We start from the raw sequence: 16912 nt of genomic DNA, 5'->3' as shown, positions 1-16912 counted from the left end.
AATCACAGATCTGTTGAAGGCAAACAAAACCTTTGATGGAGGTGTACAGCAGACAAGAAACACTTCAACTGAAACCAACTGTACAACTGTAGAGGAGTGCAGTAAACCAAACGTGATTCCTTTTCGGGAAGGGGGGGGGGGTTGGGAACTTTTCCCAACAGCGCTTTAGGTGAGTAAATGATTAGCACGTCTGTACATGAACATTACAATATACCAAACATGATCCCACAGACCTACACACGACTCTCAGGGAAACTCTGACAAAAGGCTGAAGCGGACCGACATCTGACGTGAAGCTTCAAATTTGACACAATTTGTTTGACACATTTTTGGCAAAAGACAACTGTGTCATGGACGTAGTTAGAGATGATGTCGGTATGTACATTTTCAGATTTGTGTGAACACTTTTAGACTCTATTAGATCCCTGCTTGTTTTGAATGGAACGGGGCCGGTCTTGGTGCTGGCAAAAAAAAAAAAAAAAAAAAAAAAAAAAAATTGCATAAAATACTTTAAATATATAAATACACTCATATTCTTTCTTAAACATAATCTTTACGTAGCCTTTTTCTACTTCATTCAGTTTACTCACTGTAATAAAAATATCCTTATCTTCATAAACTCTGAGACTGCAAGACGGCGTCTAATGAATACAACAATTTGGAGGCATTGATACCGTTACATATCCTTCAATCAATATTTAAAACCCCTATATGCTGTATGGTACTTTTGTTATTGACGACCCCTGTTGCAAAGGTCAGTAGCGTTTTTGTTAGAGCTTCCCTGTCAAGGAGCAAAAAGCCTCCCCATAATTGCACTACTTTTCCAACACTTTAAACCCGTCCTTTTGAGTTTTTTTCATTTAGTTTTTTTTTTTGCCCCACTTTAAAAAACATCAACAATTTGGCTATAAACTGTACCGCTACAAAATACAGTACATTGATTTGTCAAACCTTACACAACATAACCACAAGTATCACTAATCAAAAGTTAAGTTCCTCTCAAATACAAGAAAAATGTTACAATAAGTTACGAAAATACGCTGTCACATTAGACACTTAAGTAGAACAGTAGAATACTCATGTAAGGCAAAATCAGGTGATTTCACAGTGAAAAAGATTTAAGATTTTAGTGTTCTCTGGTTTAAAAACAGACAGCTTCAGTCTGCATGGATATTGGCTTTTCACTGGCAGAAAATGAATTTGGACACGTTTCTCTTGCTTTCTAGTTAAATAGAAATACCTGATGATTTTCTCAGAAAAGAATTAATTCAAATGGCATAAAACCCAAATCCATTTCTGGAAACTATGACATTTTGATTTGACCGCTGGGCTGCAGCATGGCAACGTCTACCACGTCCCACATCAGAGAATGGCACATCGAACACCAAAGAGCAACTATGGGGAGGTTTTGCACTCCTTCATTAACCAAGTAGCTTAACAAACACATATATAAATATGTTAGTAATTAATAAATAGACACAAATTACATCAGTGCAATTTTACACTATGCCTACAGAGAGCATTTTGGCATCAAATTTAAATTATGAAATGGAATATAAAATCTTTAACCAAATAAATAAATAGAACATATAAATACATAAAGCATCAAAACATACAGTACATGATGAAAATAACATTTGGTTGTCAAAAATAAAGCTTTGAGTGTGAAATAGAAAGCCGTTACGGCATGATGGGAAAAACCGATTCATTTGATTGCCGGGTACAGGAAAGCAAAGTTTTTTTCTTTTTTGTTTGTTTTTGAACACAGCCGTTATAACGGGAACGGTTTAGCCCAATGTCCTAGCAGCTTCCTGCTACGAGCAAATTATGAACAAAAACAAATAGTACAGTGGATATGAAAAGAAAAAAAAAAAAAAAAATAGTCAAATGTGCGTTTTTGGAATATATGTGGCATGTAATGGTACACTGTAAACACAGCAGGCTAGCGAAAGCGCTGAGCGACCAATCTCATTCAAAACGACAGCGAGGCCATTCCCCGGCAAGCCACTGGATGTCTTTTTCCCTGTTGTCTTTTGGTGGCGCATCGTTTCAAAGGGCTTCACGAAGTCGAGGGCGAGGTCGGACAGCTGGACAGCCATGCAACGAGGGAGAGGGTTCATCCTGCCCTTTGCTTCTCTCCATTCACAAGTTAGTGTGGTTTTTTTTTTTTTTTTTTCCCCTTCTTGTTCTTGGCCACAGTCGGCCTCTAACGTTACAGCCTGTCCATCCTGAACGTGTCCTCGGTGGCGGGGTCGGCGAGCACCATGTCGGGGTCATTGAGCATGTGCAGTCCGTCCAGGGTGAGTGGATCGATCTTCAGCTCGTCCAGAGGAAACTGAGAGTCTGCGTCGAAGCTGACATCACCAACACCGGCCAGAGAGTTGGTCAGCTCTTTGGAGAGGCTCGGAGGAGACTCGCCTGTGACTGAGAAATGAGACAATAGAGAAAGACGGTGATACTGACGTCTGAGAAACACGGGACAGTCGTATGTTTTTTTACAATAAATTTAAAGAGGTATCTGCATTTCTTAAATGGCAACGGTAACTACAAACTATTTTCTAGTATGTTACACTGGTTATGTTATTTTGAACATTTTAATCAAGCTGTCATTTGACACTTATATAATTTGGGAAAAGTAAACAATAAATACAAAGAATTATTACACACAATTACACATAAAGCCAGAACAAATATCGTTAAAATATTATTTTCAGCTTAAAGGATCATAAAATGCCACCATGTGACATGTGTGGAGAGTCTTTTTCGAACACTGTGCCACAGTTCTGTTGTTTATGTGACACTGCACTTTCCAAAGTAATTGTTGAGATCTCTGAACACAGCGACGGCACTAAAAATAGGTCCAGTGGAGCAACAAACACAGGCAGACTGACAATCATGCGGGCTGCATAAAACAGATTATCTAGCCACTTTATTTAGAGATAAAACAAACATGAGCACCAGTGATGTTACAAAAAAAATCCTCATTGCACAGGACAATCCAAGTACAGCAGTCAGCCTGTGACCTGCGATGGATGTTTACAACAGAATGTGGTCAGACATATTGGACATACATTTAGTAACATTGCTGCATTCTGATATCTCAACTTTCACTGGGGGCGAGTATGACATCACCGTTACTATATCCTGCATTTAACCATAGATAAATTCCTACATGTCATCACTGTCATCTTGCGCTGGAAGAAGAAGGTAATTTCATCCTGGGAAAGAAGTTAAACTCAATACTACTCCGCAGTTACGCTGCAGCATCCAAACTAGGAGGTAGATGTAGTTTTTCCTGCTACAACCACATAACTGTGTCTAAATGAGTCCCATGTGCTCATGGTCAAACTCAAGTGGAATAGGGCAAAAGTGTATCTAATGGACTGGCTGGTGTGGCTACCTGTTAGGATGATGTTGGGGATGTTGCCGTGGTTACTGTAGCCCAGCTGCTGAGAGTCCTGTAGGCTGCTCCCAGTGAGGCCCATCATGGCCGCCTGTGTGTAGTTGAGGGTGGAGCACTGGTTGTAAAGGCTGGTGGAGCTGATGGGGTTCTCGATCATGTTGAACTGCTCCAGCTAGAAATCAGACAATTGAAACGTGGCGTTGAGTCAGTGACTATCTGATGAAAACATTTCTGTCACTGCTGCTTATTGGCTTTCTGAGCGTTCTGAATCACCTGGTGAGAAAGTGCATTGGTCTGCCTCGATGCCAACTGCTGATCATAGAAGGAGTCGCCAAATATACTGCCCACCACAGGGATGTGCTGGAGGAAGAGAAGTAAACCAAAAAATTCAGAACAACTGGTAAGAAAGCAGCAACAATTAAAAACACACACACACACACACACACAAAAAAAAAGCAATATTAGCCAGAGGGCAGGTTATCTGGGCCCACAAGCAGACATTTCAGCGAAGGAAGAACAGAAAACACAAGCAAAACACAAAGTGACACGACTGTCAGACCGAGCAGTGACCGAAGCAAATGGTTTTCTGGATTAGAGCTGTCGTGGTCGAGAGACAAAAAGAGGTGAATGAAACACTCGAAAAAAACTTTAAATAAAGGGATTTTCTTTATGATTTATTATTCAAATTAAACAAACACACCTAATAATTTCAAATGAAAAAAAAAAGAAAAGAAACCCTAAGACATGGAATGGGAGAATGAACATGGTGTGGTTGTTTGTCCCGTCCCTGCAGACAGGGATATACAACAGTGCAGTGATGCGTTGACCGCGGCAGCCCTGTTCATGACGACACAAACACAAATCAATTTGTTAAAGGGAAATTCTGGCATCTGGCAACAAAAGGGTTATTCTCATATTTTAGTTCATTACAACTATTGTTCATTTGCTACTGCTGAAGAGATTTGAAAAACGTTGACTCCAACAAGAACAAGGTTGATGAGGGCAAAGAGCACAATGACCCAACAGCAAAAACATCTATTCAACAGAAACCATCTCAAACACTTTCATCCACCACTCTACCTTATACAGGATATCTAGAGATTTCCTTTCTATGTTTACCATCACTTAGACTAAGAGGCAAGCATTTGAGATGATTTCTTTTGAATTTAAGTGCTTTTGGAAATCTACAGAGGCTCTTTCCCCCACTCAGTGTCACTCTTGCCCGAGCCTTCATGTTCCACATCTCTGCAATGAAAGAGGTGAGTAAAATGTGAGAACACCACCGGGCAGACAAATACCAGGTTTTCCCTTTCAAATATTCTTGCAATGAGAAAAGCACCACTGGACACAGAGTCAGCACTGTGTGATTGGCTTTCTTTTAGTGGTGGAGTCCCAGTCTAACCATTTCCAACGTTAACCTTTTAGTTACTGATGCCGAGGACATTAATCAGTGTGTGAAAGTCTTAGCTGGTCTAGATTTTACCTCTGTACTTTTTCCCTTTTTGAGACCCTCCTCCTCATATTTCCAAGTCAGCTTTCTCACATTAACTAAAAAACCTGTTATTTTCATTTTTCTGACATCTTATCTTTCAGCTTTTGACAGAGTAATGGCTTTTCTTGATGTGGCCTTTAGCCATTAAGTGGCCATGCACCCTGGAAAACACTGAACACATAACGTGTATTATTAAAACACATGCAGCTGTCCTTTCCTTTCTGCCAAATGTTTTATAGAAGATGGAATAAAGCTCTGATGACTCTTCCCCAAAGGAGGCAGCGACATGTTGTGTTTGTATGTATGTAAATAGCAGATGTTAATGGAGGCAGAGTTGTGTTCCAATGACCCAAAATACATGGGAGAATTACTCTGAAATAAAGTCTGTTTGAGGGAACGAACACACAACCAATTAATTAAGAAATGTATTTCAACTAAGTTTAAATTTTAAACCAAAAAACAACTGATATGATATTGGCCAGAATGTAACAAGATATTTTTTTCTGGTAATTACGTTGGAAAAAGTGGAAGTTGTCTTATATTCAAAGACTAGACAATTACATGTTCAGAACATCAAATATTCTTTCTGAATGCAGAGAGGACTGCTTTAACAGGCTCTTCTACTGAGAGTGTTGCATTATGGGTTGTTTGTAGCCTTAAATTTGCTAAGCTAGAGAGTGTTTTCAAGTCTGTTTATAGAAGGGCTGAACGATATGCAAACAAACAAAAAAAAAAGTCTGGAGAATATGATTTGTAGGCCGGGGCGTCTCTGTAGCACCACAATGCTGATGGTGCTAATAATGCACAAAAATGTTGTCACTGTTGCTACTTGTTCATATTGCAATTTTGATTATATTTCGATCTCATTTGCAGCCCTAGTTTATAGTGAAGCTGTTAAGAGTCAGCCATAAATATGTTGTGGTAGTCCAGGGTAACCTGCAGGTGTTTCTGAAGGCTCATGATCTGGTGTTTTGCTGCCACGGAGCAAATATAAGCATCATGATTGGCATCGGGTTCATAGCATCTCCCAACGTTGTTACTGCAGAAAACAGCCAAGAATAACGGCCGGCATGGATGATGAGCTCAGAGACACTCAAGACTGAAAAATGCTTACTGCCAGAGAAAATGATTTTACCGCTCAAACTGCAGGTATGAGACTGATGGGAAGTTACAAAAATGTGTGTTTTGTGTATTACCGTATTTCATGTTTCACTTCTACAGGAGAAAAGGCCTCAATGATGAGGACTTCCTTGTCCTTAGATTAATGGTCTCTTAGGGAAACTTTCCCAACAGGATGAGTGTATCACAGTTGTAGCCAATACACTACTTCATAATTTACCTGTGGAACACTATTTAGTCTATTCACAACAATCTGAGACCTCTTGTCTTCATCCTGCAGCTCACCACAAATGAACATAAGATTCAATCATGTGTAGCTCAAATGAACATTAACATGTTCACAGTAACAAATGGTCGGGCCTCCATCAACAAACTATCGCCACGTTGTCATGCACACAGTGAACAGTGACAGTGGTGATGAAGAAATGAGTTATGCAGCTGTTGACACCATGAGTGGTTAACTGCTGATACAGAGAATGAAAAGCAGCCTAACTCATCTACAATTAGCTTTCCCCCCAGACGCAAAGCCCTTCCCCAAACAGCAGCTAGCTCGGTGGGTGGGCCCTTACTTGAGGCGAGCCGCCGGGGGAGAAGCCTTGATTGGAGACTGGGGAGGTTGGAGACTGAGTGGCTGGTGAGCCAGTCTGATTGCGGTACTGTTGGAGGGAAGAGGGTTAGCTAGCACTAAGCTTCATGCCTGGCACACACAAATTTCAAAGGACGGGGTGTGAGAGGGCATCAGCCAAGGACCTGCTCAGTATGTATAAAGTGTATACATGTAAGTGGGAAGTATTAGGAATCACCACCTGATAAACTGTGGGACAGCTCTGTGGCTGGAAAATGTGACTGTGGAATAGTAACATCTGATACCATAGCTGAAGTTATTGTTGTGTTATAGAGAGTGGTCAAAGGTGTATATGTGTTTCGTATAAGTTTATATAAGCCAATTTCATCCTTTTCATCAACTGCATCTCAAAATGCCTTAGCCTACACAAAAGCTGAGAAAACTATAGAAAATGCTAAAAGTGTCAAATGGTGAGAAGAATTTGTCAGCTTTAAAAAAAACCCTGTTAACATCTTCCTGATCATCACACAACTAATAAAAATGATCTGATAGTCAAGAGTAAATAAGGTGAGTTATTCTAAAAAATGACAAATTAATGTAAAAGCCCTGTAGCATAAAAAGGATGTGAAGATATTCACTGGGTGTTCTGGGTTGAACAATAAAGTGACAAAATGAATAGAACCTTAAGAATAAGCAAAACAGTCCCAGTCATTTCATCAGGTTAACTGTTTTATCTCTGCTTCTAGTCTCTGATTAGACTTCCTGGCTCCTTACCGAGCTGATGCTGATGCTGGCGGTCGTCTGGCTGTCTGGTGAGGGGCTGCTTGCAGTGGCGGTGACTGTACCAGTGGAGGCCTGAGTTGGCAAGGCGATGAGCTGGATGCCCTGCGGCAGGGCCTGCTGCTGCTTCTGCAGGTCGCTGAGCAGCTGGGCCTGGGCCTGAGCCGTCAACTGGTTGAACAGGGGGTACTGGGCGAGCTGCTGCTCCAGGGTCAACGACTCCGTTGGCACGACCTGAAGAAAGAAGCATACACGCTCTGTTTAGGGTTCGTGTGTAATTTCAACTCTTTACCCTCCTAGAGTCAAAGCGCTTTACTGTTATAGAAACACCACCCAGGCCACAACTTTACACTGGCCCAACAGCTCCTTACTTGTGTGATGTTAACAGGTGAGGACAGGGTGGGTGAGAGCTGCTGCGGGGACTGTTGAAGATGGAGGTCAGAGGTGAGGGTGAGCGGCACCACAGGAGGTTGCCGGCGCTGTGCCGTTACAGTCATGGTGGGCTGAGAAGAGGTAGGGATCCCTGGGAAGAAAAAAAAAAAGAAGATGAATACACCTCAACTCAGACCTACTGACTGATGTGACAGTCAGCAATTTCAATAAGAAGACTGACACCAATGACTACATTCTAGGAAGAACCATGTCCTCAAACTCTGGCTGCTAGATTATGGTTAAAACTAGGGCTGCAAATAATGACTTTTGTCATTATGATCATTATGATTAATCCCCTGATTATTTTCTCAATTAATCAATTTGTCCATTGGTCTATAAAATGTCAGGAAATACTCTATTACTCCAATACTATATTTGAAAAGCTAGCACCAGAGAACATTGACATTTATTCTTAAAAAATGATTAATCGATTATCAAAATATTTGCTCAATTCAAGTAACTGTTGCAGCTTTAGTGGAATGCGTAACAGTTTACTGCAGAATAGCATATGACCAAGACACAAGTCCATTGTGCTTTTGTACAGCTCCTACGTGGTTCTTCAGGTTCAAATATGAGAGGCTGTGACTAATTGATGCTGTTGAGCCAAACTGATCATCAGCTCAGAAAGGCCAAGTCATCGGAAATGATGAAAAGGCAGCCAACAACCTGCTGATCCAGACTCAGCACTCATGCCAACACTGCATGTGCTTTCACTTGAGGTCGCAGATATGAGCGTAGAATAGCATCCTGTTACTTTTTGGCATTTTGACAATATTGCTGACATATTTTTGAGCTTTGTTTCACAAATTGCTTTATAGGCAAATGATTTAAAGGGAAAACACAATATCACCAGTAGCAACTCTTAGGTTTGATATCTTCTACTGTTTTACTTTGTGGCTGTTTCAAACTAAATATTTGACCTACTATCCAGTTCCAAATTAACACTAAAACTGATAACTACAAATTTTTTTTTGCGCTACATCAGTGCTCATAATAACAATTAAAGTGAAGTGCGAGTGTAAAGCATACAGCAGTTTTTCCCATCACTCTACCTCCTCACATGGCGAGCATAAATGAAAGGTTGTTACCGTGGCTGGCAGCGCTGATGCCAAGGTGGGTGAGGTTGGTGGTCAGGCTGCCTGTGCTGTTGGACGAGCTGAGGGAGGGGAAGGCCACGGTGTCGTCGGGGTCCAGCGGGGTGGATAGCGGAGGAGGGAACTGGATGTTAGTCAGATCAGGCAGCGAACCGCCGGTGTTGTGTGCAGCTGGGAGCACGGATGGGTTCAATTCCTGGTCTGGTGATGGGAATATACTAAAAAAAAAGAAAAAAAGAAAAGAAAAACAAAGTTCCATCAGTCATGAGAAACGCTTTTTAGTTTTTCTGTGACACAATATGTGGTCTAGACTTTGATCAACAAACAAAGATGCCAATATTTTTTAACTAAAGACACTGATACCTCATGCCATAATTCAATACCTATTTAAATCTGGCCATTTATGAACCAATAATGTTACTGTCGTGATTTTCCTTGAAATTAAAAATCCTTTAAAAGCGCATTTTAACAGATGTAACATAACTTATGTCAGGCCAATAAAACTCTTTTCGCCTTAGCAGAACTTTAATGTAGTGTGACTGGCCACATGGCAGGGAAAACTACAAGGCCCAGTCAGTGAAATATGAAATTGCTCGAGTTTGACTGAAATTACTGAATTTTATGCTTCATAAATGATTAGAATTGGAAATGCAGGCCCATGACAAACATTACAGATGTAAACAAACCTTTAACAGCACCAGAGAACACTTAAGAGCTGTTATTTAGGATCAGTCCGTGTATGAAAATATATTTAATTAATGTGGGAGGAACATTTCTGATTCCTGTACTATTTTAGCATCAGTGATCCATTAGTGACTTGGACAGCATAACATTTATTTAAACCTCATTTTAAATTAAGTGGTGCTGAAAAGAAACAACAGACGCCCTTACAATAATATTAAAAGCACCAATGACCGCTTTCCAGACTCTGCCTTTCACTGGGATCAGATGTGTTATACCAGCATTGGGGCCATTTCCTCTAGGACTACATGCAGCGTGTTTAAGTGCCTTTCCAGTATGTTTCTAGTGTAGCTAGACCGGCTGTCTTGTATCGGTGCACTTACAGCATGACTTATTTATGGCTGTGTAACTAACCCCCGAGTTTCACTGTAAAGAATAATAATACAATACACTTGAGCCACTCACTTGATTCCCGGGACATCACACGCGTTGGGCTTTGATGCATCATCCTGAGGAGAAAACGTAATCATGAGCTGCAAATCTTGTACCTTAACAAGTGTACAGGTTGCAGCCCTTCCCTCTCCCATCAGTACCTTCTTATCATTCCACAACTGTTTCTGCGCATCCTTGTCTGCATTTGACTCTGAATTCTCCGTCCCAGGCACTGTTAGCAGCAGTACTAATTAGTGAAACAGCAAGACACAGTTGCTTGCTATGACAAAATACACAACAATTCAAATCAGTGCAAGAAATGAGTCATCAATATCCCACCCAGTCATGCAGAATATATTGCTGTGCACTAGATTGCCGAGTCTCTAAAAATAGCAAGGTGACCACCAGACAGATTGTGGATGCCAGCCAATCTTGGCTTCATTATAGCAGAGCCTCACACATAAAAAGACATAATCCATGGATAATCAGTGAATTATTGATCCTGCTCTCTAGATCATCCTGAGTCAGCTTCATTAAGAGATGTCACTTCTCTACAGCCAGCTGTGTGCTATAATACATGCTGAAGTAGTTCTTTGCCAGAGATCAGTATCCATTTACTCTATAAATATTTCACGAGGAGTCTAGATCCACTTCTTTGTGACATCAACCCTTTTGTGTCATTTAAGGTTTGCCGCCTGCACTGGCACATTAATAAATAAAAGAGGCCTTGTGTCTTTGTAACTGGATCTTCCGTTACCTCGTTTTGGCTGCAGCTCCTGTGATCCCCCTGCAAACACCTCCTGGGGCTTCGGATTCATGGCGCTCTGGTGTAAGGCAGAGTCCGAATTTGTCCTGTATGTGTTAGAAAGATGAGATGTCAGCAAAATCACTGCCAAATCCACACTGAGGGCAGATAGCCAAGTCTACAGCATCATACCCATCAAGAATCTCACACTGTTATGAACACTTGTTTGCCGTCATTCAGCAAATGTGTGGTCTTCTTTGTGTTGGTTGAGTCTGGAAATTTTGTATCAACACGGACACACAGGTGTCATGTTTTAATTTTTGCAATTGAGCTGTATCCAGTTTTGTGCCTCAGTTATCACTTTGGCAAAATGACAAGGGGAGGTGGCTTACCTTCTCCAGCTAGTGTCTGGCGGTGGGGAGAGGTAAACTGAGCTGTAAGGACAGCTGTCAATGTGAATTTAGTTAAGGCTAATAAAGTAGGCGGGATGAAAAATGGATCCAAGCTAATCCATACTTTTATGTCTCTTGGCTGATTCAACCTAATAGACCTGATACATACACACAAGTGTTACTGGGATCCAATTACTTTGAAAAGGGCTTCAGTCAGCGTCTTGTTACCTAATGGTGGAACATATTTCTAAGAATAATCCTGTCAACAGAAGTGTGACAACACACTGTCTCATATTGTATCATTCAATATCACGCTCTCAAATTCACCTCACTTTTATCGAAATCTGTCAAACACTGCAGCACTGTGTGATGATACCTCACCATTAGAGGTATCAAACCATAACTGGTGGTATTTGTCATGTGTCAGACCTACATATACTGCAGAGGCATCACTCTAAATGGATTGGGCAACTATCCACTGTTTCACTCTGAGGTTTCAGATGCTAACATGCTGCATGTATTCCTCACAAACCATTTTGTATGCAAATTTGTCTGGTTTAGTACACTGTGTAAACAAAATAATTCCAGTGTTATTTGTCTAATACATAGCAATTACACTCCTTACTTACTTCTGTTAGCTAAACCATGTAATCAACTCTCATCTATCATGGTACTGTGAATAAAGAGCCAGAGCTGGAAGATCCTCCCATACAGTTTATATCCCATCTCAAGTTTAGATTCATTTTAAAGTTTATCCATCATTGCAACTATGAAATATGCTGAAATGAAATGTCATTGCATTTGTGTCTATGAGAATTGGACAGAAACTGTTCACGCTTGAGACCAACTCAGATCATGTTATGTCTTTGGAAACGGCCAAGGAGGTCCAAGTCACCCAAGTGTCTGTTATCAAAAAGAGGCCAAAACAAGACCAAAGGTGTAAACCCTGCAGTGATAAAGCAGGCTCTGGGTACAGATTCGGAGCAGAGCAACTACAAATAAAGTCAAAACATCCTCATCCCCACGCGCTTTCAGACAAAGGATATTTGGCGTCCGTGTTTGTCGACTGACAGTGGCCGGCGGTGAGGAGATGTGATGCGGTTCCGGTCACGGTAAACACGCTCCACCAGCCCGTGGTGCCTGGTTGTCCGACTGGTATCCAGCACCGAGTTCTAGAGTGAGCACACCAGGTGAATGAGGCCAGCAAAACCACTTACTCACACAGCAAAACTGTCTTTGGATAATGTCTTAGGATTAATGGTGCAAATGTGTTCATTTCAAAATGAGTCAAGCCATGGGCCCCCCATACTGATGCTCGAGTTGGCAAATGTATTTAAAGATGGAAAGCCGTGACAAGCAATGATATACTTAAAAATTTTGGAACCAAATTACACTGCAGGGTAGAACTGGTATGCCTTGTAGTACACTTCATTCATCCTTTCATTCTTTCACTCTTGAACCAAGATAAAACCGGTCGGACCTTGCAGCTTTGACCAGCAGGTCGTTTCTGGACACTTTACTACCGTCATAACCTAAGCTAAGCCTGCAGACTTTCTTTAATTGCTTTATTCACTGTTTTGAGCCAATCTTTCACCAATACTACAGATAACTGCAGCCTTTGTGTGTCCAATATTATCGCCAACAACTAAAAAAGGTACACTGTTCGAGAACAAACCTTTGATTTACCAGCCGAGAGGCTAAGGGCTCACCTGAAAAGGCAGGTCAATGTTGCCATTTCCAATCTGATTGACATTGGGCAGTGAGCCTCCATAGTACTGTCCACGATTCTGCCCTAGTTGCAAATACTGGGTCTTCTGTAACTGCAACTGTGCAAAGTAAAATTGCATGAAAGCATGAGTGAATGACTGATCTGATTCACAAAAAAAGTGATGCTAAAAATGAATGACGCCTGCCAGTCCACAGTGGTGAAATGAACGATTAATGATTTCATTAACTGACAGACGAAACATGATGAGACAGGCAGATGTGGCTGTTTCATGAACAATCAAGAGGCAGACAACATCTTTCATAGCAAATAAAGACCACATCAGCTGATGTGAGTGACACCTGACTGACAGCTGGTGCAATTACAGATCAGACTTTCCATGTAACACATCTGGCTAGTACATCAGCCACACGTCTTCATAGAGAAATCAGTCACAAAAGTCATGTATGTCATTATGTGTGACATGTGATGGAAGGCCTCTTCTACCAATAATGAACTGCAGTAAGATTGATCTGAACAAATGCAATGGACGGATGTTTGGATGGAAACACAAAGAAATCTGGCAGAGACCACAAATCTGAGAGAAGTTAATTCAATTCTTCTCCATGCAGTAAATGACAGTACAGCTCAGGTTTACACTGATGCAGCATGTGCTAAGTGGGCATCATTTCCAGCAATAGGGCCGACAATTAGCCCAAACGTTTCCTGGCAACAAGCTGTTCCTTTTTGTGGTACATTGAGCTGGAACGACTACTTGATCAATTGACTGACCAAAAATTGGCAGCAATTTTGATAATTGATGAATCATTTTAGTTACTTTTCAAGTTGAAAAAACATTGCCTTGTTTCAGCTTCTAAAATATTGAGATTTGCTTCGTCACTGTGTTTTATATGTTTGTTAACTGAATGTTATTGGACTATAATCCAATAACTTTTATTTGAGGAAATTATAATGGGCATGTTTCCCTATTTTATGATACTTTATAGAGGAAACTAGGGCTGCAACTAAATTATTTCAATTATCAATTAACCTGTAGATTTTTATTTTGAATAATAAAATAAATTGTTTTGTCTATAAAATGTAAGAAAATAGTGAAAAATTCTTATCACGTCTGAGCCCAAAGTGACATCTTAAAATTGCCTGTTAACTTACAATAATAAGCAGCTAGTCCCATTTTAGCAGCTGGAACCAATGTCAGTTCTTATCAATTGATTACTTAAATTATGAAAATCACTTATTTTATATCAATGTAATAAAGGACAAACCAAGTACTCTTTCCAGCTCTTGACTAAACATGGGATGATAATAATCAGCAGGTTTATTGATAATGGAGCTGGAACATAACTCAACAGACAGAAAATGAATTGGTAGTTTCTGATAAATGAATAATTCAATTAATATCAGTTATTTTTCTCAAGCAAAAACGACCAACCTTTGCCTCCCAACTTCTCAAATTTGAGAATCTACTGTTTCTTTGTTTTTTATCTGTCCTACATAATAGTAAACCAAATATATCTGTGTTTTGGGCTGTTGGTGGACCAAAACAAGATATTTGAAGACATCGTGTTGGGCTGTGGGATTACAACGGTCATTTTCTACAATTTTCCAACATTTTATACACAAATAAAACTGTTAGTTGCAGCCCTGGTGGTTAACTCATCTGTTTACCATTGTTGAGAGAAAGTTGACAAAGTTATGCTGACTTAACGTTAATGTACACTGACTAAACTAAACTGTTAGAGCTAGGAAAACAGACATGTGAGCCATTTAGAGCTGACTTTATTTCCGACAAGTCTGATGTTTGCTTATTGTTAACAAATAGCTGCCGAGCTAGTGTAACGGGTAACGTTAAGCTAGTAGTAGATGGTTAACCTAAAGAGGACAGTCACTGGTTATCACATACGATCCCTCACAGAGATGCCGCTCCTATGCAGTTTCTAGCAGCTGACTTTCCAAACATGTTATTATACTGTGATTTACATGCCAGCCGATGTGTTTGCTAATGAAATGTCAGCTGCTCAAACCATCCACATACAAGAGCACAGGTGCACACTACACAGGCTAGATAAGCTGGTTAACGCTGCACATGCTATACCCTGAAGAAGGCCAGGGTGCTTTTTTTTTTGCAGGCAGGGTGAAAACGTGATTTTGTGGTGTTGCACCGGTGCAGATAACATTGAGGACGTTAATATTAACTTTAGCCACTTTAGCATCCCAACGTTCAGATTTATCTCCGCAGCGTTCGTTAGCTGCAAAAACAGCGATGTAACAAAATGTAAACAGCCGGGGGTGTGCGCGTCTTACCCGTGCTGCTCTGGTGATGTTCAAGTCTTTCATCACTTCTTCAAACGCAGCAGTCTCCTCCGCCTGTTTCTGATTATGCAAAGCGATTTTTTCGCTAAATTTGCGAGGATTGTTAGAGGACGCCATCTTTCCCTCTTCTTCTCAATGGAATGTTACGTTACGCACTACGCCTGGGCCTTGTTGTGTCGTCATTGCGCACGGTCAGCGTATCTGCTATTTCGCCTTTTGCCTCTGCAGCTGTTGCCAGTAGCCCAGGGTTTGTTGGTGGGTGAGTCTCCAATGAAACAGCACAAACATGACTGGACTCTCCTCCTGAGGAACACCGGGGGCAAAACTTTGTTGTTGGGCCCCTGTTGGTGCCCACTATACAGTTTCACGATTTCCCCAGGGACCCAGTAACCGATACTGAAAATTTTGAGAACCCCAAAAGTCTTTTTTGAGCAGAAATGCCAAGAGTTCAAGGAACATTCTTGGTACAAGCTTCTCATATGTGAATATTTGCTAGTTGCCCCAGTTTTCTATCACAGTAATATCAATATCCTTGGGTTTTTGACTGTTGGTCAGTAAAAATTAAAACAATTATTGCCTTATATGTTATTTTGGGCTTGAACAATCGACAAGCGATTAGAGAAAATAAACGTGACATGTATTAATAATGAAAATAATTGTTGGTTGCAAAATTACAGTACCCCTATGATGGAATAATAGACCTTTCCCCAGGGTTTCTGTAATTAACACTAAGAAAAAAATATAATAAGGTAGTTGGCTAAAAAGACGGAAGTGTCATGCCGGGGAAAGATTTTACACAACCTGGCAAACCATATGTTGCTATCCTCTAATCCTAACCATTAATAATGTTCATTAATTATAGCTTAAACAACCCTTTATTAATGGCAACAATAAAGTAGACATGGATATTTACACATCAAATAGAAAAAATGAAATGAAGTGAGGTAAAAATCATTATTTAAAGTAGAACAGTTACAGTGTTTCAAATTATAAGCAATTAATGAACTGCACTGAAAGGTGCATCTGTGTCACATATGTTACAAATCACAGGCATTTAAATGTGTATGAATGTTTGGAAAACACTGTATGAACTGTATGAAGTTCTGATCACACCAGTAGGAAGTGCAAGTAGGAAATGTAGTAAAAAACAGTTGTAGGAATATAAACAGTGGTTTAAGACCGAGATGCATGATTATACTCCCTTGGCAGTATTCAGTATGAGTGTCATTTGTACAGACTGATGGCCACACACATCAGTCAGCAATCAGTGGTGCATCTTGGTGGTATTAGCTTATTGTGGAGGATGCTACTTTATCCATGCAGAAAAGATTAAGGGGTGAGAAGTATTGTCTGTTTCTCAGTGGATTGAGCTCCATCATTCTCTGGCATTTCCACAAGAGAATCAAATTCCATTTGAACAGCATAAATCCACCTTCTATAGTTTTTCGAGTTCTTGCTACACACACCAAAATTACCTAAGATTTGGTTTTAGGACATCTAGGTTATAGTATAATAGGCTTTTATAGTTTATAGAACAGCAACAATGTTCTTGCTGTTACACTATATTCCCTTTTTTTTTATTTAAAATTGTACAATTGCTGGGCCTGGGGAAACTTGTGTTCTGGTGGATTAAGGTAAATACAATATAATTGCAAACTCCCTAGTTTGACTTTGATCAGGACCCTTTGTTGCATGTCATACCTCTCTCTTTCTGCCCCCATCTCTTACACCGTCGCTG

At 40.4% G+C, this 16912-nt stretch overlaps 1 protein-coding gene across 1 annotated transcript; it reads right to left on the bottom strand.

The window, feature by feature from the left end:
• Positions 1-2212: 2212 nt before the first annotated feature.
• On the bottom strand, positions 2213-15291 carry crtc1 (CREB regulated transcription coactivator 1). The gene is made up of 14 exons (XM_022770392.1): positions 15166-15291; positions 12845-12961; positions 12182-12307; positions 11136-11197; positions 10756-10850; positions 10160-10230; positions 10032-10075; positions 8880-9103; positions 7731-7882; positions 7354-7593; positions 6584-6670; positions 3677-3763; positions 3401-3575; positions 2213-2424 (listed from the first exon to the last, which is right to left on the bottom strand). Exons 1-14 carry the CDS (start codon positions 15289-15291, stop codon positions 2213-2215), a joined length of 1818 nt encoding a protein of 605 aa, XP_022626113.1.
• Between the last annotated feature and the right edge of the window lie 1621 nt (positions 15292-16912).

The sequence above is a fragment of the Seriola dumerili genome, unplaced genomic scaffold (assembly GCF_002260705.1).
Source record: "Seriola dumerili isolate Sdu_G_001 unplaced genomic scaffold, Sdu_1.0 BDQW01000002.1, whole genome shotgun sequence".
NCBI lineage: Eukaryota > Metazoa > Chordata > Actinopteri > Carangiformes > Carangidae > Seriola > Seriola dumerili.
The sequence above is the reverse complement of the archived record's forward strand: the minus strand, read 5'-3'. Positions and strand labels throughout refer to the sequence as shown.

Excerpts from the sequence above, each read along its gene's own strand:
- crtc1 (XM_022770392.1), bottom strand. The coding sequence starts at position 15,291 with ATGGCGTCCTCTAACAATCCTCGCAAATTTAGCGAAAAAATCGCTTTG. Across the intron at positions 9,104-10,031 it reads TGTGATGTCCCGGGAATCAA|TATATTCCCATCACCAGACC; the intron begins GTGAGTGGCTCA and ends CTTTTTTTTTAG. Across the intron at positions 6,671-7,353 it reads CCAGCATCAGCATCAGCTCG|TACCGCAATCAGACTGGCTC; the intron begins GTAAGGAGCCAG and ends TCCCTCCAACAG.